The 21,561-nt window shown below is 47.1% G+C and overlaps 2 protein-coding genes across 2 annotated transcripts; both read left to right on the top strand.

Annotated features, from left to right (window-relative positions):
• The first annotated feature begins 11,425 nt into the window (after positions 1 to 11,425).
• LOC140896664 (olfactory receptor 51G2-like) lies at positions 11,426 to 12,361 on the top strand. Its single transcript, XM_073308666.1, has one exon. The coding sequence runs from the start codon at positions 11,426 to 11,428 to the stop codon at positions 12,359 to 12,361; it is 936 nt and encodes a 311-aa protein (XP_073164767.1).
• Positions 12,362 to 19,436: 7,075 nt separating this feature from the next.
• LOC140896612 (olfactory receptor 51G2-like) lies at positions 19,437 to 20,372 on the top strand. Its single transcript, XM_073308546.1, has one exon. The coding sequence runs from the start codon at positions 19,437 to 19,439 to the stop codon at positions 20,370 to 20,372; it is 936 nt and encodes a 311-aa protein (XP_073164647.1).
• Positions 20,373 to 21,561: the final 1,189 nt, after the last annotated feature.

Here is a 21,561-nt window from a genome sequence, read left to right as displayed (position 1 = left end):
GAAAGAGGGGGACCAGGCAGGAAAGAAAAAAACCTCTCCTAAACCATACCTGAAATAATCCTCTAAGATTACAAATTGTAAGTATAGCAAGAGAAGGCGTTAGTTTACCTTTTGTTTTAGCTTGTGAATTTTCTCTGTGCTAAGAGGGAGGTTTATCCCTTTTTTTTTTTTTTGTAATTTTGAAGTTTGCCTGGAGGGGAATCCTCTGTGTTTGAACCTGATTACCCTGTAAAATTACCTTCCATCCTGATTTTACAGAGGTGCTTGTTTTATTTTGTTTTTATAATACAGTTCTGTTTTTTAAGAATCTGATTGGTTTTTAGTGTCCTAAAAACCCAAGGGTCTGGTCTGTCCTCACCTGGTTTACCTATTTGGTTGGTAGATTATTCTCAAACCTCCCCAGAAAAGGGGGTAAAGAGGTGGGGGGAATATTTTAGGGAAACAGGAACTCCAAGTGGTTCTTTTCCTGAATCTTTCTCTAACTCACATGGTGGTGGCAGTAGTACCCATCCAAGGAAAAGAAAGGATTTGTGCTTTGGGGAAGTTTTTAACCTAAGCTGGTAGAAATAAGCTTCGGGGGTCTTTCATGCGGGTCCCCACATCTGTACCCCAGTGTTCAGAGAGGGGAGGGAACCCTGACACTGAGACTCTGCTCCCTTGTCTGGCTGGAAGCCAGAGCCGGGCCATGGTAAGAGCTGCCCAGACAGCCACAGCCACTGTGGGTGCCCCAGACCCTCCACATTTTACTCCCCAGGATGTACAAGCCAGGGAAAGTGGGCAGTCTGGGGTTCCTCACAGCAGACAGTGCTCCCGGAGCAGCTCTTACCATGGCCTGACTCAGGCCTGCATGTAAGGCGGAGCATCGGGGAAAGTGGAGAAGCAGGAGGCAGGGCTTAGTGGGAAGAGATGGGATACAGGGTGGGGCTTCAGGAGAAAAAGGGGAGTAGGGGATGTGGCATGTCTGAAACAAATGTCACCCCAGCAAGCAAGATGGTGGGGATGTTCCTGAGCAAAGGAGGAAGATGGGGCTGGAGGATCGGAGAGCCTGTGTTTTGGAGAAGACTAAATTAATGTGACCCCACAAAGGGGGCTCCTCTTTTAAGTATCCCAGGCTGAGAGTAAGTCACTGCAAAAATCTCAGAGGGAAGGTCAGTGTGCCTACAGGGCCACCTCAGGCCTGAAGGAGGCATCCTGAGGTGGCATCTGTCCTCAGGGACTTGGTCTGGGTGTTCTGTGCTCTAGGAAGCTGTTACCAATGAGAGTATGTCAGCCCAGTCCCCAGGCTGCTCTTGACTCCACGCTGTAGGGTGAGAACAGGCCAGTGAATCAAATCACTGTAACTTGCTCCTTGCCATTCTCAATCTCTGAAGTGCAGGGATTCTTGCCATTCTCAATCTCTGCTGGCAGACCAGAGAATCCAGCCAGGCCTGTCACCACTCAGGAGACTGGAAGTCTGGTCCTGTGGTCCAGGCACTGCTCTGTGACTCAGGACTGCTGTGTTTGATTCCCTGACATGTGTCACCTTGGTCAAGCCATTGGCTGTCTCTGATTCTCTGGACAGGTGGATAATAGCCCTGCCCTGCCTCACAGCAGGCTGAGCACTGTGGTGACTGGGCCCAGGCTCACACAGGTTTCAGCAAAGGCTGCTTCCACAAGAAAGGGGACAAAAGATGGGAAGATGTTCTCAGAGACACAGGGAAACTAAGCTGTGTCCCAAGAGCTCCTTGGCTTTCCAAAAGAATGTAAGATGGGCCAGCTCTGTTCCTCTATTTCCAGAGCAAACCCTGTCTAACTCAGTTGGTAGTGAGACGTGAGATAGATGAGTATAGACGTGTGACAGCTGCCTGTTATTTTAAATCCATTTTCTCTAATGCTTTGTTCTATTTGACAATAAACCTTCTACTTTGAAGGAGGCTGGGGTGGACTTTGTAGTGCTGGTCACAAAACCCCCTAAAGGGAAGAGACTGTGCTGTCCAATCAGACTTGCTTTGTGATAATTGTGATGTTGCACTCTATTTGTTTATGGAAATATGCTTATGAGTGTAAATATGACATAACTGGAATATGCTTTGTGCTAGGTACGCCATGTAACATATCTTTGCAAAGGTTATTATCTACTGAATGTGTTCATCCTATTTCTATCCATGTATCATTTTTATATCTGAAGTTATGAGCACTGCTTCTATGCTTTTATTTGAAGTGTTTGCTGTAGGAAACACATAAGGGAGATTTGGCCAACATATTGTGAAGGGACGATTCAAGTAATTGGGAGTACTTAACTAACAATAGACTTTGGGAGATGCCAATCCACATCTGAACTTTTCTGGGAACGTTCAAACTAACATGGAAACAATGGTGTCAGCCTGCAAAAAGCTGAATTGTTCATGGACATGTGACCATGTCACCTGGTACTGGAATCCATCTTTAACCTCGTGCCTTTCCATTTAGAAGGAGGGCTGGGAACCCAGAGAGAGACAAAGGATTCCCGCCTTGTGCACAAGCTATAAAATTGGATGTAACAGAACAAAGGCCCCAGTCATGTGGAATCCCCTGCTTTTCACCTAAGATGCCTGCTGGAACTAAGAAGGACTGTACCAGGGGAAAGGATTGGTTCCACACTAGGAAGGAGTATAGTCTGTGAAAAAAGCTTATTGGAACATCTCTGAAGATGAGATTTACCTGTATTCAGTTTCTTAATGTATTAGGCTTAGACTTGCATGTTTTGTTTTATTTTGCCTGGTAACTTACTTTGTTCTGTCTGTAATTACTTGGAACCACTTAAATCCCACCTTTTATACTTAATAAAATATTTTTTGTTTATTAATTAATCAGAGTAAGTGATTAATACCTGGGGGAGCAAACAGCTGTGCATATCTCTCTATCAGTGTTATAGGGGCCAGACAATTTATACGTTTACCCTATATAAGCTTTATACAGAGTAAAACGGATTTATTTGGGGTTTAGGCTCCCAGAAAGACTGATTACTGGGTGCTGGGAAAGTCCCTGTTAACTGAGAAGCCCCTGGGTTAAGTGAACCTTAGTTTCTGTGAACTGCAGGGGGGCATGGCCCAACCTCTTGATCTGTGCTGGAGCCAACTGGTGTGCCTAGCTCAGCAAGATGGGAATGGAGAGAAGCCTTTTCTGGCAGGGGTGTGTGTTCTCTTTGGCATCCCAGCACATCTAGTGGCAGTCTTGAAGGAGTTTCTGTGACCCAACCCGTCACTATAATCTTTTAGCATAGATGAGGTTCCGTTCCCAGCTGCAAGAATGGGACAATTTTGAGACTTTCCCCAAGACAGGAAAGGACCTGGTTAAGAAGGTAAAGAGACCATATATCCCAGTTTTACTGTGACAATCCCGGTTCTTCATGGCCAGTGTATATCCTTATTGAGTGCCTATCAGGATTCAGAGGAGCAACTTCTTCAAGTTGCGTCCAAGATAACATTCCACTCAAGACAATTATTAACCGGGTAAAAAAATGACTAGGTAAGTTCATGGAAGATAGTTCCATCTGTGGCTCTGTGGTGGGAAATTAACCATGTCTTCTGTTTCAAATCAGAATCACCTGAGGATCCCTTATTCAAGTATACGTATAAAGGGAGAGTCAGCCATAGTTGCTCTGCATAAGCAGGAAATACAGGAGTTTATGTAGCTGAAAATCACAATTTGTTAGGCACACATCCTTTAAGAGCATTTTCCCTTATTTGGCATATAGTGCAAGCTCTAACAGGAGCTTTCCTTATTTAGGATATAGCGAAACAAGATTTTCCTGTTATTAACAAGTTGTTCTTTGCGGTTAACGGGTCTTTCCTAATTTCTAGCTGGTAGGGTGATATTTCTTAAGCTATGTTGCTGCAATTGCCCCACACTGGAATTTTTCTGACTCTCTTTTTATGCTCTCTATACACAGTTAGCTTGACCAAAGCTTTAGGCCTACTTGGGAAGTGTTAGGGGGCTTATTCCTTCACCCACTTACTTCCCTGGTCCTTCTCGCATGAACAGAGAGTAACAATACCTGAAGTCCAAAGGTGCAAACAATTTGATGTTTATTGGGGTGAACTTCCAGCAAGCATGATTCCAGTTTCCTTCCTTAGTATCCTCCTTCCCAGCTCTGACACCACAGAGCCTTACACCTGAGTCCCTGTTCCCATTCCTACCCTTAGACAAACATGATTCCAACTTCCTTACTCCCATTCCCTGTTCCCATTTCCCTCACCCACACACACACCCACCCCCTCCCACCCACACCCACTCACTTCCTCATTGACTACAGATAATATAGTAAAACTTGAGTTCTGCTTAGCTATACCTTAACCAATCATTTTCCTGAAATTTAACTAACCAATCCTAACATATTGTAACATGATTATGTAACCAATTATATCCCACCACCTTCATTAGTTTACACCCAGCAAAATTAATTATACAGCAGACAGGAACAATCACAGAACCAGATAGTGATTATACAGACAAACAATAACAAAGTGGGAACTATAATGACAAAACAATACAGAAGTGAGGATTTCACATCCCAGCTATTGGTAAGTGAGTTCTTGCCAGACAGGATGCTATCAAACTAAGTTTCCTTTTGTATTTTCTAGGCACTTCCTTTTCTCTGGAGGTGATAGGAATACAATCCTGTCTTGATAGGGCCTAACAGCCCAATAGCACCTTATTTCAATGTGACTAGTTTGGAATGTGAGGAGGTGACCGGTCGCTTCCTAGCTTATGGCTGCCTCTGCTGCTTAGCCAAAGGCCTTAGCCTAAGAACAGGGCCTCAGACTGTCACAGTAAGAGAAGGCCCTTACTCCAGCAGACAGTGATTTTGATTCTTTCTTTTATACCTGTAGAACTAACCAAGTGATAAGAATACACCTAAATTCTTAAAGTACAGGCCTTTGCAGACAGGCCTGAATATCTATATCCTAACAGGAAGTTTAGGCCTACTGGATTTTTCCTCCACAGCTCTTAGCCAAGATGGTCACGGACACAACCCCATGCTGTGGGTGTCTCAAAACCACTGACCGTCAGAAGACGGGATCAGATGACGGAGGATGGGCCGCTTGATAATCGCCCTCTTCTGTCCATTCCCTCTGAAGCACCTGGCACTGGCCACTATCAGAAGACAGGACACGGGGGTAGATGGACATTGGTCTGAATCCATATGGCCACTCCTCTGTTCTTAAATTGTTCCTCCGATGGATGGGCTGGTGGAGACAAGCCTTTTCCAGGGGCTCCCTCTGTTATAAAGCTGGTGCAGCCACCCTAGCAGACATCCATGGTAGGGTGACCACACGTCCCGTTTTGACCAGGACAGTCCCTTTTTTAAGTTCTCTCCCAGCCACACCAACTTTTTTTTAATGTCAAAAGGAGCCATTTGTCTTGGTTGGTCTTGGTGACTTGACCAGCTGGGAGGAGGAAATGGGACAAATGCCCACTTCTGTGAAAAACGTGGGGAAGTGGGGAATGGAAGAATCTTCAGGGAAGGTGAATGGAGAAGCCAGCCCCCGAAATGGGGTGAGATGGGGCGGGAGGGAAGATCAGCGTTCCAGGCAAAGTTGACAGCTTCCTAAGCACTGGGTGGGCTCCTCTAGGGTTCCAGCCACGTGCAACAATCTCGTGTGAGGGAGGGAGACATCCTTGGTTGAGCAGCTGAGGGTCTCCAGTTTTCTCATTGGTAAATACGGTCACCCTAAGTTCCTGTTCTTCATGGGAGGCGAATTCGGGGCTAGTGCTGCCACCTAGGGGTGAGGTCCTGTAGCATGAGGGACAGAGGCTCATGGGTTGAGCAAGAGCTGGGCTGGAAAACAATTTTTTTTTCACTCCATGAAACATTTTGACCCAAAGTGAAGTGTTTCCTTTTCATTCACTTTTTTGGGCAGAGTATTCATAGAAAAAGGATCATTTTAATCTGAAAGTTACTGCCCAGCTGCAACTGCCTGGATCCCAAAGAGAAACTAGAGTCTTTTCATCTGCCTCATCGTCATAACGTAAATGAAGGTTGGACTGACTGAGTCTATGGCTGCACTCTGCAATTCCCATCTCCATGCAGCCCCCTTCAAACTGTACAACGCCTCTCCAGCAGATCCTGCAGGCAGTAGCTACTGTGACTGGCCCTGGTAGCACTTCTCTGATCAGCCTGTGCTAGCAGAGAGCTGGAGAGGTTCCGAGAACAATTGTGGAGGCCCAGAGATTGTGCGTGGGTAGGTCTAGCTACCAGTGGATCACTGAGATCTGTGCCTAACTTTGGGGATCCCTGGATCCTTCGTCCCCCTTTTAATTCATAAGGGAGAAGGGAAGGAACACCCCCCTTCCCAGAACAATCCAAGGGAAATTTCCATGTAGGGAGCCTTGTGGACTCTCCCTTCCCTGGCCTACACCCTGGGTTTGTCATTCAGGACAGGGGGCTGCCGGGGAGAAATCCGGTCCTACGTTGTTAATAATAATTACTATTATATTATATTTTATTTCAGCAGGATCACAGCTGTGACAGCATCATCATTACCACTTGGCCACCTTTGAGGTAGCCCTGTGACTAACTGGAACTATATGAACAGGGATGAGAAGCCCAGATACAAGGAATAGAGCCTGCAGCAGGGCTGACACTGCAGTCCAGTTGGGTAGCCTCACCACACGTCCCCTGTGATTTGGTCTCCTGCCATAGGTCATGAGAGGGGTTAAAGCTGGTGCACACTTAGCCAAGCATCTCAGGTTCCCAAATGGCCAAGTGGTCCCCAGGGGAAAGTGCCGGCATCTTCATATAGACACCTGCCTCCCCGTCTGAACAGAGACTGCCTGCTGCCCATGCAACCGCTCCGATGACTCCTTGTCCTCTAGGATGAAGACCTCTGGCGGCTTCTCTTCTAGCAGGAATTGGGTACGTTGGCAGGTTTCACCGTCTTTAAAATGTGAAGTGAAGCGTAAAGGCTGCAGGCTGGCTCCATTCTGGATCCACTCTGATGAGGACCCGGGCAGGCCGAGGGACTTCAGACTTCCCCAGCGATGTCTGAGCATGTCTGTGTGAAGAGCTTCTCAGCATTGTGAACTCAGCGACATGGCTGGAGCCCAGAAATAGGCTCTCCCAGCACATAGCTCCAGTGTTGTCTCTCCACCTCCCTGGGTGGGGGGGTGACTGAGAGACCGCTTTTCTTTAGCTATTGCTTCTTTTCCAGAAGCCTGGTGTTAAAGTAAGAAGAGCCAGGCTAGTTTCACCTAATACAGTCATAGCTTAAATACCCCAATAGTCAACCCAATATAGCTCTACAGCAAACATCCCAAGAACTGGGTTTTACAGACACATTCATTATGGCAGCTCAGCTCCATGCCTGTCCCAATGTCATTTCAGTGTGTGATGTATTTTATGAGTTCAGGACATAGACATTCAGAGAGAGAGAGAGAGAGAGAGAGAGCAAGCAATAGAGAACATTTGTGTGTGAAATGAGGTTCCATTTCCATGAATACTCATGCATTTGACTTTGAATCCACTTCTTGTAAATCCACATCATGGTGCAAATAAGAGGTGTTGGGATTACTCTGTACTGGAGAGTGAGAGCTCAGGGAATGAATATTTTCTATACTGACCCCAATGCCTGTTACCACTCCGGATACAGGCTACAGACTGACAGAACAGAACCTGAGGAGAACCCGTCAGCTATTAACCCAGGGACAGAGGAGTTATTGGACTTTTGTTGGCAGACAAGCAACTGACTGATGGCTGAGACACTGCGATCTCTACAGGTTCTGAAGAAATCCAGATGACAAACACAACACTGTAAGTCACACTCTGACATGACAATGAGAAATCATCTCTGAAGGAAGATGAGAGGGGAAACAATGGGTTGACGTGTGTGTACCAAAGTCCAGATGTGTAAATATTATGCCAGAACTTTTAATTGTAATACAAATATTACAAACTACACTTTCATGACATGAATAGATGTTGAGAGCCTGCTGCAGAGTTGTTGCAATCTCGAAGGCAAGGAGCAGTGGTAACTTTGTGCTTAATCTCTTTGACTCTAGAAAGTATTTCAGAAGTACTCCAACTAGTATTCAAAATGGGTTTGTGCTATTAACGCTTTGTTCAGTAAACAGTTGTACGATACTGTCTCCTGGTCACTGACCAGAAGCTCTTTCTAACACTGACGTTCAGGGTGATGAACACAAACCCTCTGCAATACCTGGGCAAGACTTTCCAAAAAGTCCTGAGAGAAAAGAACTGATAGTTTGTATTTCAACAATCACGAGAGCTGAGGGGCAGGAAAGGGGAGTGTAACAGAGCTTGCATGCAATTTACGTCCATCACCTGTTACATGAGCATGGCTGAAGTAACTTGCACACTCAGCTTGACATTAGCGCAAACCTAGTGTTTGCATATTCACACTTTTGTGATGCCATCCCTTCCTCCGCCCAGCTGAAGGGGACTGGAACACATGAGATATGAGGAGAGGCTGAGGGAGCTGGGATTGTTTAGCCTGCAGAAGAGAAGAATGAGGGGGGATTTGATAGCTGCTTTCAACTACCTGAAAGGGGGTTCCAAAGAGGATGGCTCTTGACTGTTCTCAATGGTAGCAGATGACAGAACGAGGAGTAATGGTCTCAAGGTGCAGTGGGGGAGGTTTAGATTGGATATTAGGAAAAACTTTTTCACTAAGAGGGTGGTGAAACACTGGAATGCGTTACCTAGGGAGGTGGTAGAATCTCCTTCCTTAGAGGTTTTTAAGGTCAGGCTTGACAAAGCCCTGGCTGGGATGATTTAACTGGGAATTGGTCCTGCTTCGAGCAGGGGGTTGGACTAGATGACCTTCTGGGGTCCCTTCCAACCCTGATATTCTATGATTCTATGATTCTATGAAGTAACTCTCTGTGTTACCTTGTAACTTGCTAAAAATCTACAGACCCTTACACAGGGAGAGTGTGGCTGGTTGGGTCACAGATCCCCCCTTGGAGGCTGCCACCTGATGTGCCAGGACTACGTCTGCTCCTGCTTTCCTGCTCTGTCAGCTTAGGACTTCAGTGCCCTGCCGGGTTTGAGCCAGACCTACTAGCCCGCTGCAAACCCAGACCGAGATCTGAATCACATCCCACAAACTGAAAGCTTAACTCAGAGCAGCTTACAGAAGTGTGCCTGTCTTTAACACACAGATGTCCAACTCCCAATGGGGTCCAAACCCTAAATAATCCATTTTACCCTTCTCAGTTGCCTTCCCACTCTAAGCTCTAGGGTACAGATGTGGGGACCCGCATGAAAAAAACTCTAAACTTATTTTTACCAGCTTAGGTTAAAAACTTTCCCAAGGCACACATTTTGCCTTGTCTTTGAACAGTATGCTGCCACCACCCAAGTGATTTAGACAAAGAACAGAGACAGGACCACTTGGAGTTCTTATTTCCCCCAAATATCCCCACAAGCCCTTACACCCCCTTTCCTGGGGACGCTTGAGAATAAACAAGGTGAGCACAAACCAGCCTTGAATTTTTAAGACCCAAAAACCCAATCAGATTCTTAAAAAAAATAACTTTATTAGAAGAACAACAAAAAAAAAAGATAGGAGAACAACTCTGTAAGATCAGAATGAAAGATAATCTTACAGGCAGTCAGATTCAAAACACAGAGAATCCCTCGAGGCAAAGCCTTAGTTTACAAAAAGAAAAGGAGTACTTGTGGCACCGTAGAGACTAACCAATTTATTTGAGCTACAGCTCACGAAAGCTTATGCTCAAATAAATTGGTTAGTCTCTAGGGTGCCACAAGTACTCCTTTTCTTTTTGCGAATACAGACTAACATGGCTGTTACTCTGAAACCTTAGTTTACAAAAAGACACAAAAACAGGAATACACATTCCCTCCAGCACAGTGAATTTCACAAGCCAAAACAAAGAAAACCTAACTCATTTTCTAGCTAGATTACTAACTAACTTTACAGGAGTTGGAAGGCTTGCATCCTTGATCTGTTCCCGGCAAAGGTATCACGCAGACAGACAAAAGCCTTTCCCCCGCCTCCAGGTTTGAAAGTATCTTGTCCCCTCATTGGTCATTTTGGGTCAGGTGCCAGCCGGGTTACCTGAGCTTCTTAACCCTTTACAGGTAAAAGGACTTTGCTTCTGGCCAGGAGGGATTTCGTAGCACTGTATACAGAAAGGTGGTTACCCTTCCCTTTATATTTATGAAGGGAAGGTTAACCAGTCATCAGTTGGTTCACCCTCTATAACACTGATAGAGAGGTATGCACAGCTGTTTGCACCCCTGACCAGGTATTAATACATACTCTGGGTCAATTAAAAAGTGAAAAGTGATTGTATTAAATACGGAAAGTAGGATTTAAGAGGTTCCAAGTAGTAACAGACAGAACATCTTGTGGGTGGAGACCCCCTCCACTCCCCTATACAAAGTCCAGCTGCAAAATGGAGTTTTGGGGTCCCCCGGGCAAGTCACATGTCCACACATGACTGAGTTCCCTATCAGCCAAGCCACATTCCTGGGAAAGCCCAGATGTGGATCGGCATCTCCTAGTTCATTGTTGGCATAAGGGCTTCTTGATCGGGCACTTACTGAGAATAGTCTTTTCTCAGGAAGCTGACCAACTGCTTCACTGAAACCTACTCAGAATTAAACAAGTATGCAGCCAATATTCATAACTTTGAATGCAAAAATGAGACATGTATACAAACAGGATTAATAGATTCAGTAGATCATAACCTCTACAGAAGCAATAAAACATGTTTATACGTAGCTTCAATGCAGGACAGCTAAATAGAATCACTGTTTTCAGCTCTATAGAATGACTGTTTTCACTGCGCTTGCCATGTCTTTACCATCTCATACATATGATACAACGGGTCACACTCAGAAGTGGAGGGCCAGAAAGGGTGTCTTTAGGAAGGTCGCAACTGTACAATCACACAGTGCTCAAGTTGGCTGTGGAACTCAAAGCCACAAGATACGAATGGGGCCAAGGGCTAAGTATGATTCAAAGAGGGCCTGGAGGTTGATATGGGTAACCAGAAAATCCAATTACAGTCATGAGGATTTGTTTTTTAAAGTCTTGGAAGAGCTCTAAACTTTCCAGATTTACATCACAAAATATGTCTAACTAGTTGGTGTCAGGGGGACACTTTTCCTGGGAGCAGGTTATCTCATAGCTGCCTATTGCAGGGCTTCTTCCACTTTCCTCTGTATCATCTGGAATTGGTCACTGGATACTGGGCTAGATGAACTGCAGGTCTGATCCACTCTGGCAGTGCCTATCTTCCTATTGGTGCTGCAAATCCAAGGATATGTATTTGCTGATCTTCCTTAAGCTCCTAAAAATCTCTCAAGTGGCACAGAGAGCAGAAAAATGTCTCATTAAATATCATCTAGTCTCCTGTTCTTTTTTTTTCTTTTAGGAAGTAAATCTCAAAACTCTTCAGAATGGCCCAGTCCATTATGTCAGCTGTGAATGACACCACATTCAACTCTGCAGTATTCCTTTTCACTGGGATACCTGGGCAGGAAGACGTCCATATCTGGATCTCTATCCCCTTCATCTTAATGTACGCTATTTCAATAGTAGGAAATTCAGTCATTCTGTTCATTATAAAAACAGATCCAAGCCTCCATGAGCCCATGTATATTTTCCTTTCTATGTTGGCCGTCTCAGACCTTGGCTTATCAATATCCACCATACCAACAATCCTGGGCATATACTTGTTTAACTCTAGGGAGATCAGCCTTAATGCCTGTTTTGCCCAGCTGTTCTTCATCCACTTTCTTGCAAAAATTGAATCTGCTGTACTCTTGTTGATGGCCTTTGACCGCTTTGTTGCCATCTGTAACCCACTGAGATATGCTTCCATCTTAACTCCACCGAGAATAGCCAAGATGGGGTTGGTGTTTGTGGTAAGAGGGCTGGCTGTCGCATTACCATTCCCCTTTCTCCTGAAAAGGTTCCAATACTGTCGAGCCAACGTCCTCTCGCATTCCTACTGCCTGCACCAGGATGTCATGAAGTTGGCTTGTTCAGATATCACAGTCAACACCATCTATGGCATGTTTACTACAGTTTTCACATTGGGGTTGGACTCGCTGCTCATCTTCTTCTCTTATGTGATGATCCTCAAAACAGTGCTGAGCATCGCATCCCACACGGAGTGCCTCAGGGCCCTGAACACCTGCTTCTCCCACATCTGCGCCGTCCTGCTCTTCTATATACCAGACATTGGCCTGGCTGTGATACACAGATTTGGGAATAGCTCTTCTCACTTACTTAGGATTCTCCTGGGATACGTCTACCTGCTGGTCCCGCCCCTGATAAACCCAATCGTGTATAGCGTGAAAAGCAGACATCTTCGTGTGAGGATAATCAGGGCCTTTGTCAAATGAAGGGTCAGTTCTTCACCCAGCTCCAGCATGTGTGAAAGAAGAGAGAAAAAACATGAGTGACGGCAATGGCCACCTATTCCATCCTGGTTCCTATTTCCCTGAGGCTCCTCTCTTTGCCTCATCTCTTCCCCCAAGGCCCCACCCCTACTATTCTCCTTTAACTGAGACTTTGCTCCCTCTTCTGGCTTCAAGCCAGAGCTGGGCCATGGTAAGAGCTGCCCAGACAGCCACAGCCACTGTGAGGTGCCCCAGACTCCCCACATTTTACCCCCAAGGATGTAGAAGTCAGGGAAAGTGAACAGTCTGGAGTTCCTCACAGCAGCCAGTGCTCCCGGAGCAGCTCTTACCATGGCCTGACTCAGGCCTGCATGTAAGGCGGAGCATCGGGGAAAGTGGAGAAGCAGGAGGCAGGGCTTAGTGGGAAGAGATGGGATACAGGGTGGGGCTTCAGGGGAAAAAGGGGAGTAGGGGATGTGGCATGTCTGAAACAAATGTCACCCCAGCAAGCAAGATGGTGGGGATGTTCCTGAGCAAAGGAGGAAGATGGGGCCGGAGGATCGGAGAGCCTGTGTTTTGGAGAAGACTAAATTAATGTGACCCCACAAAGGGGGCTCCTCTTTTAAGTATCCCAGGCTGAGAGTAAGCCACTGCAAGAATCTCAGAGGGAAGGTCAGCGTGCCTGCAGGGCCACCTCAGGCCTGAATGAGGCATCCTGAGGTGGCATCTGTGCTCAGCGACTTAGCCAGAGTGTGCTGTGCTCTAAGAAGCTGTTACCAATGGGAGTATGTGTGAAGTTATTGACATGAACTGTGACCGTATTGATCATTGTTGCAACCAAGGTCTTATGGTGGCACCAAATATTGTAAAGCTTGTTGTGTAAGGTGTCTATGGAAAGGTTATGATTTGCTGGGGATGATCATGCTGTCTGTATGCATGTATTGCTGTTGTACTTAAAGTTATATGTATTGGTTCTATGCTGTCTGTATTCCAAACTTGCGCTATACTTCTGGGTGACACCCCAGATAATTTGGCATTAGCAGTACCTAGCCTGCTTGATGGCCAATCATCAGCTGTACAATTGACCCTTTGAAAGAAGGCAGGTACACTTTGTGACTCAGCGAGGAAGGCAGGGACATGCCTATGGACAGAACTGGTTTTACCATGCCCTGTGCTGGGAAGCTTGTGTTTGGAATCAGAGACTATAAAAGGCAGCTGCATCTTCTCCATTTTGTCTTCAATCCTGCTCCTTACCCCTGGAGGAACTTTGCTACACTGAAGCTCCTAATAATGGCCTGAATGACCCACCCAAGCTCTGGATGGACTCCAGAGACTTGATTTGAGCCTGCAGTTTATTCCATCACTGCTGCAAGCCTGAACCAAGAACTTTGCCATTGCTGTATGTAATTGATTACTTTGACCAATTTTAGCTCTCATCTATATTTCTCTCTTTTATGAATAAACCGTTAGGTTTTAGATTCTAAAAGATTGGCAACAGCATAATTTGTGGGTAAGATCTGACTTTTATATTGACCTGGGTCTGGGGTTTGGTCCTTTGGGATCAGGAGACCCTTTTTCCTTTCACTGGGGTGTTGGTTTTCATAACCATTCATTTCCATAAGCAGTGATGCTAGCGGTGATACTGGGAAACTGGAGTGTCTGAGGGAATTGCTTAAATGATTTCTGGTTCGCGAGTGGGGTAAAACCGAAGTTCTCTGTGTTTGCCTGGTTTGGTGTGCCTTAGTTGTGAAGGACCCACAGCCTTGGGCTGTGACTGCCCTGCTCCAAGCAATTTGTCCTGAATTGATACTTTCAGAGGTGTCCCGTCAGAGACCGCATTGCTACAGCATGCCAGCCCAGCCCCCAGGCTGCCCTAAACTCCACTGCGGTAGGGTGAGAACAGGCCAGTGAATCAAACCTCTCCTTACCATCCTCAATCTCCACAGCGCAGAGGGGAGATCTGCTGGTATAGCAGAGAATCCAGCCAGGCCTGTCACCACTCTGGTGACTGGAAGTCTGGTTCTGTGCTCCAGACACTGCTCTGTGACTCAGGACTGCTGGGTTTGCTTCCCTTGCCATGTGTCACCATGGCCAAGCCATTGGCTGTCTCTCAGCCTCTGCACAGGTGGATAAGAGCCCTGCCCTGCCTCACAGCAGTGGCGAGACATTCCAGGTGCTCAGACACTCTGAGACCCTAAGATCAGGGCGGTGTCAGGGTTCCATAGAGCATCACCTCTGACATTTGTTGATAAAAGGCTTCTTACAACAGCCTCCTGTGACAGCTGGCCTCTGGGAAGCCCCATGATTCCAGCACCTTAGTGTCTGCGACACATTTGGGGGTGCTCGGGGCTGAGAGTGAAGGGTCGGTAGTGGATTTCTGAGGGGAGTGATGGAGTGTCACAGGGATACCAGGAGTTTCAGCACAATCACCCGATCGGTATTTGCAACCCGTTGAGGCTCAATGGGTCTAACTGCCAAACAGTGGAGCAAGGGTCACTGGGGCCTCATCTTAGATGTCTGGCTGAGAGAAAGCAGTCTCGGGGCAAAAGTCAGTTTCACACCTCAGCTCTGTAACATGGACATGGTTGAGCACTGTGGTGACTGGGCCCAGGCTCACACAGGTTTCAGCAAAGGCTGCTTCCACAAGAAAATGGCCAAAAGATGGGAAGATGCTCTCATAGACACAGGGTAACTAAGCTGTGTCCCAAGAGCTCCTTGGCTTTCCAAAAGAACATAAGATGGGCCAGCTCTGTTCCTCTATCTCCAGAGCAAACCCTGTCTAACTCAGTTGGTAGTGAGATGTGAGATGGATGAGTGTAGACGTGTGACAGCTGCCTGTTATTTTAAAACCATTTTCTCTAATGCTTTGTGCTATTTGACAATAAACCGTCTACTTTGAAGGAGGCTGGGATGGACTATGCAGTGCTGGTCACAAAGCCCCCTAAAGGGAAGGGATTGTGCTGTCCAATTGAACCTGCTTGGCGATAATCTTTTAGCATAGATGAGGCGTTGTTTCCAGCTGGAAGAGTGGGAAAATTATGAGACTCCCCCCAAGAGAGGAAAGGACCTGGTTAAGAGGGTAAAGAGACCATATATCCCAGTTTTAGAGCGACAATCCCGATTCTTCTTGGCCAGTATATATCTTTGTTGAGTGCTTATCAGGATTTAGAGGAGCAACTTGTTCGAGTTGCATCCAAGATAACATTCCACTCAATACAATTCTTAACTGGGTCCAAAAAAGAATCATATAAGTTCATGGAGGATAGGTCCATCAATGGCTCTTAGCCAAGAGGGTCAGGGATGCAGCTCCATGCTGTGAGTGTCTCTAAAACTCTGACTGCCAGAGGATAGGAGGAGACAAGGGAGGATGGGTCACTTAATAATTGCCCTGTTCTGTTCCTTCCATCTGAGCCTACTGCACTGGCCACTATCAGAAGACAGGACACTGGGCTAGATGGACATTGGTCTGAATCCATATGGCCATTCTTCTGGTCTTAAATTGTTCCTCTGATAGATGGGCTGGTGCAGAGAAGCCTTTTCCACGGGGATCCCTCTGTTATAGGGCTGTTGTAGCCGCCCAAACAGATGTCCATGTTAGGGGGCTCATACTTCCTGTTTTGGCCAGGGCAATTCCTTTTTTAAGCCCTCTCTCAGCCTCCCTCATCTTTTTATTTCCCCCCCACACCCCAAAAGGAGCCATTTGTCCCGGTTGCTCTTGCTGACTTTATCAATTGGGAGGAGGAAACAGGACTAATTCCCACTTCTGTGAGAAAAGTGGGGAAGTGGGGAATGGAAGAACGTTCTGGGGAGGTGACGGAAGATGCCAGCCCCAAAAAGGGTGAGGCAGAGGAGCGGGGGAGGGTGTTCAGCATTGCAGCCAAAGTGACAGCCTCTTGAGACCTAAGTGGGCCCCTGTAGGGTTCCAGCGACGGTCAACAGTCTCATATGGGGAGAGAAACTGGGGGTCTCCAGTTTTCTCCTTGGGAAATATGGTCACCCTAAGCAGGTGCTCTTCATGGGAGGCCAATGGGGGATGAGTGCTGCCACGTACGGGTGTGGTCCTGTAGCATGAGGGAGCTGGGCTCATGGGTGGAGCTAGAGTTGGGCTGGAAAACAAGAGAGTTCCGTCCCCGCCCCCCCCCCCCGAAAAATTTTGACTCAAATGAAATGTTTCCTTTTCACCCATTTTTGCAGGTGAGTTTTCATAAAAAATGGATCGTTGTTCTCTGAAAGCTCAGCTGCCAGGATGCTGCCCAGCTGCAGCTGCCTGGACCCCCAAGAGAAACTGGAGGCTTTTGATCGCCTCTCCCTCATCATGGAAATGAAGGTCGCACTGACCGAGTCTCTGGCTGCACTCTGGGTATGGAAAGGTTGAAACCTCCCGGCCAGTCTGTGGCTGGGGCATTGTGCCCATCAGCTACTCTTACCAGCCCTCCCATCTCTGTGCAGCACCCGCCACCCTGTTCAGCAGATGCTGCGGGCAGTGGCTACTGTGACAGGCCCTGGTAGCACATCTCTGATGAGCCTGTGGTAGCAGGGAGCTGGAGAGGGTCCTAGAGCAGTTGTGGAGGCCCAGAGATTGTGGGTGGGGGGGCCTAGCTACCAGTGGGTCACTGAGCTCTGTGCCAAACTTTGGGGATCCCAGGATCCTGCGTCCCCTTTTTCATTCCTCATGGAGAAGGGAAGGGACCCCTCCCACACCATAATGATCCCAGGAAATATTGTGGAATCCTCCTTCCCTGACCTGCACCCTGGATTTGTAATGCAGGAAAGGGGGCTGCTGGGGGGTATGATATAATTATTATTATTCTATTTTATTTTCTTTCAGCAAGATCACAACTATGACAGCATTGTCGTTATGACTCAGCCATCCCCAAGGAAGCCATGTGACTAATCAGAACCATACAAACAGTGATGACAAGCCTGGATTCCAGAAATACAGGCTGTAGCACGGCTTGCGCTGTGGTCTAGTTAGGTAGGATTACCACACATCCTCTGTGATTTGGCTTCCTGCAGTTTGCCGTTGTCTGTCTGGGGTTAAATCTGTTGCACCCAAAGCCAAGCATCTGAGCTTCCCTGGAGGCCAAGTGGCCCCCAGGGGAATGTGCCAGCAGACTTCATAAAGACATCTGCCTCCCCGTCTGTACAGATACTGCCTGCTGCCTGTGCAATCTCTAAGATGACTCCTTCTCCTTTTGGGTGAAGACCTCTGGTGTCAGCAGCTCCACGCCGAGTAGGAACTGGGTACGTTGGCAGGTTTCACTATCTTTAAAATGTGAAGTGATGTGTAAAGGCTGGAAGCTGTTTCCATGGGCAGATGTTCTGTGCAGCGGCAGAGGGTTCTCTGCTGGGCTTTTCTGGGTGGCTCAGTGATGGGGCTGGAGAGAGGGCAATGCTAACTCGCTTGGGAACCCCTCCTCTGCATGTGCCCACGCTCCATGGGGCTGCTGAAGCTGCACAAAAATCTCACATTGAATGTGAGCAATCTCCGAGCGTTAAAACCCAATGCCCCACATCAGGATTTCTCAAGGGCTACCATGTCTAGAGGTGCTGTGTGCTCTGGCCCCGATACTGCCAGGCACTGAGAGAGATGAGACCCCATGGAATGTCAGTGACTAGTTCCCAAATCACCTCAGGTTTATTTATTCCTGAAAATTTAATCAGTAAATGCATTTTCAAAGGTTTTATTTTCTTGCTCGACTGTAACCGCAGGAATTCAGAGCTGTGTTACTCTGTGGTCACATGTCCAGTAGGGCATATTTCTATTTCCTGACTGGCTGAGGTCTCCAGCACTTGTGCCCTTTGGATACTGCTCAAAGTTACTGGCATCTCTGCCGTTTTCTGGTCTCTAAGAGCCAGATGTCAGACCTCAGAATCTGCCCTCTCCTAGGGTGGAATCCTGTGATCCTCCCACCCTCAGAATGCGCCCTGGGCTACAGGACACTGCAGGCCAACTCTGCTTGGCCCCTCAGGTCTGCGTGGGCTCGACACCAATGGTTCTTCCCTTTGGAAGCCTGTGAGTGGTGGTGAGACGAGTGACCAGCCAGCCTTCTTGAACCAAACTACTGTTTAGTCTAACCAGTAGGAATAAAGAGTAACAAGGGCAAAAAAGAGGGTTTTCAACAACAGTACACTTCCTGACCCCAAGTCCTCCCACTCTGACCGGGACTCAGGCAGGCCGAGGGCCTGCAGGCTTCCCCAGCCGTGTCCATGACTGTCCGTCTGAAGAGCTTCACAGTCTTCTGAATCCAGTAATGTGGCTGGAGCCCAGAAATAGGCTCTGCTAGCTTGTAGCTCTGGTGCTGTCTCTCAACCTCAATGAGCTGGTTATTGAGCAATGGCTTTCCTTGAACTATTGCTTCCCTTCCTGCTTGTTTTTCAGCAGCCTGCTATTAAACTCAGAAGAGCCATACTGGTTTCACTGAATGTAGCCATAACATGAATATCCCAATAGTTCCCTCCTGTCACTATGCAGTAAACATCCCAAGAACTGGGTTTAACATACACATTCATTATAGCAGTGCAGCTCCATGCCTGTCACAATGCTGTTCCAGTGTGCTAGATATTTTATGAATAGAGGACATAGGCAGTCTGAGAGACAGAGAGAGCAATGGACTACTTTCCTGTGGGAAATGAAGTTCCATTTCCATGAACACTCATGCATTTGACTTTGAAATCACTTGGAAGGATTGAAAGTCTTGGAAGGATCTTAAACTTTCCAGATTTACACCAGAAAATATATCTAACTTATGGGATTCAGAGGGAAACTTTCCCTAGGAGCAGGTTATCTCCTAGCTGCCTATTGCAAGGTTTCTTCCACCTTCCTCTGAAGCATCTGGAACTGGCTACTGGATCCTAAGCTAGATGGACTTCAGGTCTGATCCAGTTTTGCAGTGCCTATCTTCCTATCAGTGATGTAAATCCAAGACTACGTTTTTGCTGATCTTCCTTGAGCTCCTAAGAGTCTCCAGACTTACATTGAGAGCAGAATGAAGTCTCATTAAATATTGTCAAGTCTCCTGTTCTTTTTTCTTTCAGGAAGGAAAGCTCAAAACTCCTTGGACCTACCCACGACATTATGTCAGCTGTCAATGACACCAAATTCAAGTCTGTTGTGTTCTTTCTCACTGGCATAGCTGGACAGGAATACCTCCATCTCTGGATCTCTATTCCTTTCTGCTTTATATATGTTATCTCAATAGTAGGAAATTCAGTCATTCTGTTCATTATAAAAACAGATCCAAACCTTCATGAGCCCATGTACATTTTCCTTTCCATGTTGGCTGTCACAGATTTTGGCTTATTGATAGCCACCATACCGACGATACTGGGCATATTCTTGTTTAACTCTAGGGAGATCAGCTTCAATGCTTGTTTTGCTCAGCTGTTCTTCATCCACTCACTTGCAAAAATTGAATCCTCCATGCTGTTACTGATGGCCTTTGACCGTTTCATCGCAATCTGTAACCCACTGAGATATGCTTCCATCTTAACTCCACCAAGAATAGCCAAGATGGGGTTGGTGTTTGTGCTAAGAGGGGTGGCTGTAGCATTACCATTCCCCATTCTCCTGAAACGGTTCCGATACTGTCGAGCCAACGTCCTCTCGCATTCCTACTGCCTGCACCAGGATGTCATGAAGTTGGCTTGTTCGGATATCACAGTCAACTACATCTATGGCTTGTTTACTACTCTCTTCACGTTTGGATTGGACTCTTTGCTCATCTTCCTCTCTTACATGATGATCCTCAAAACAGTGCTGAGCATCGCATCCCACACGGAGTGCCTCAGGGCCCTGAACACCTGCGTCTCCCACCTGTGTGCCGTCCTGCTCTTCTACACACCAAACATCGGCCTGGCTGTGACACACAGATTCGGGAATGGCTCTTCTCACTTGCTTCAGATTCTCCTGGGCTATGTCTACCTGCTGGTCCCGCCCCTGATGAATCCAATCGTGTATAGCGTGAAAAGCAAACATCTTCGTGCGAGGATAATCAGGGCGTTTGTCAAGTGAAGAGTGATTTCATCCCCCATCTCCAGCACTGGACACACAGTAGACAAAAAACACAAGTGACAGCCACGGCCACCTGTTCCATCCTGGTTCCTTTTACCCTAAGGCCCCCTCTCTGCCCTTTCTCTTCCCCCAAGGTCCCACCCCTACTACTCCCCTTTACCCGAGACTCTTCCCCATCCCCAGGCTACAGCCCAGAGCCAGGACGTGGTAAGAGCTACCCAGAGAGCCACAACACCTTGAGGAGCCAGAGACTCTCCACATTTTACCCACCCAGGATGTGAAACCCAGGGAAGGTGGACAGTTCAGGGATTGAAACAGCAGCCTGAGTTCTGGTAGCAGCTCTTACCATAGCCCGACTCTGGCCTGGCTGGGAGGCAGAGAGTCAAGGAAAGTGGAGGAGCAGGGGGCAGGATTTAGTGGAAGAGATGGGGCAGGGAGCAAGGCTTCAGAGTAAAAAGGGGAAGAAGAGGCAAGTCTGAACAAACGCTGCTCCCAGCAAGTAGGATGCAGGGGTGTGGGGGTTCCTGAGTAAAGGAGGAAGATGGGGCTGGAGGGTCGGACAGCCTGTGTGTTGGAGAAGATTAAATTAATGTGACCCCACAAAGGGGGCTCCTCTTTTAAGTATCCCAGGTTGAGAGTAAGTCATTGCTTGGACCTTATCTTTGAAAACTCATGGCGATCAGGGGAAGTCCCGGAAGACTGGAAAAAGGCTAATGTAGTGCCAATCTTTAAAAAAGGGAAGAAGGAGGATCCTGGGAACTACAGGCCAGTCAGCCTCACCTCAGTCCCCGGAAAAAAATCATGGAGCATGTCCTCAAGGAATCAATTCTGAAGCACTTAGGGGAGAGGAAAGGGATCAGGAACAGTCAGCATGGATTCATCAAGGGCAAGTCATGCCTGACTAATCTAATTGTCTTCTGTGATGAGATAACTGGTTCTGTGGATGAGGGAAAGCAGTGGACGTGTTATTCCTTGACTTTAGCAAAGCTTTTGACATGGTCTCCCACAGTATTCTTGTCAGCAAGTTAAAAAAATATGGGCTGGATGGATGCACTACAAGGTGGGTAGAAAGTTGGCTAGATTGTCGGGCTCAACGGGTAGTGATCAATGGCTCCATGTCTAGTTGGCAGCCGGTATGAAGTGGAGTGCCCCCAGGGTCGGTTCTCAGGCCGGTTTTCTTCAATATCTT

Source organism: Lepidochelys kempii, chromosome 1 (genome assembly GCF_965140265.1).
Source record: "Lepidochelys kempii isolate rLepKem1 chromosome 1, rLepKem1.hap2, whole genome shotgun sequence".
In the NCBI taxonomy this organism is placed as follows: domain Eukaryota; kingdom Metazoa; phylum Chordata; order Testudines; family Cheloniidae; genus Lepidochelys; species Lepidochelys kempii.
Note: the sequence above shows the minus strand (reverse complement) of the source record. Positions and strands in the feature narration are given on the sequence as shown.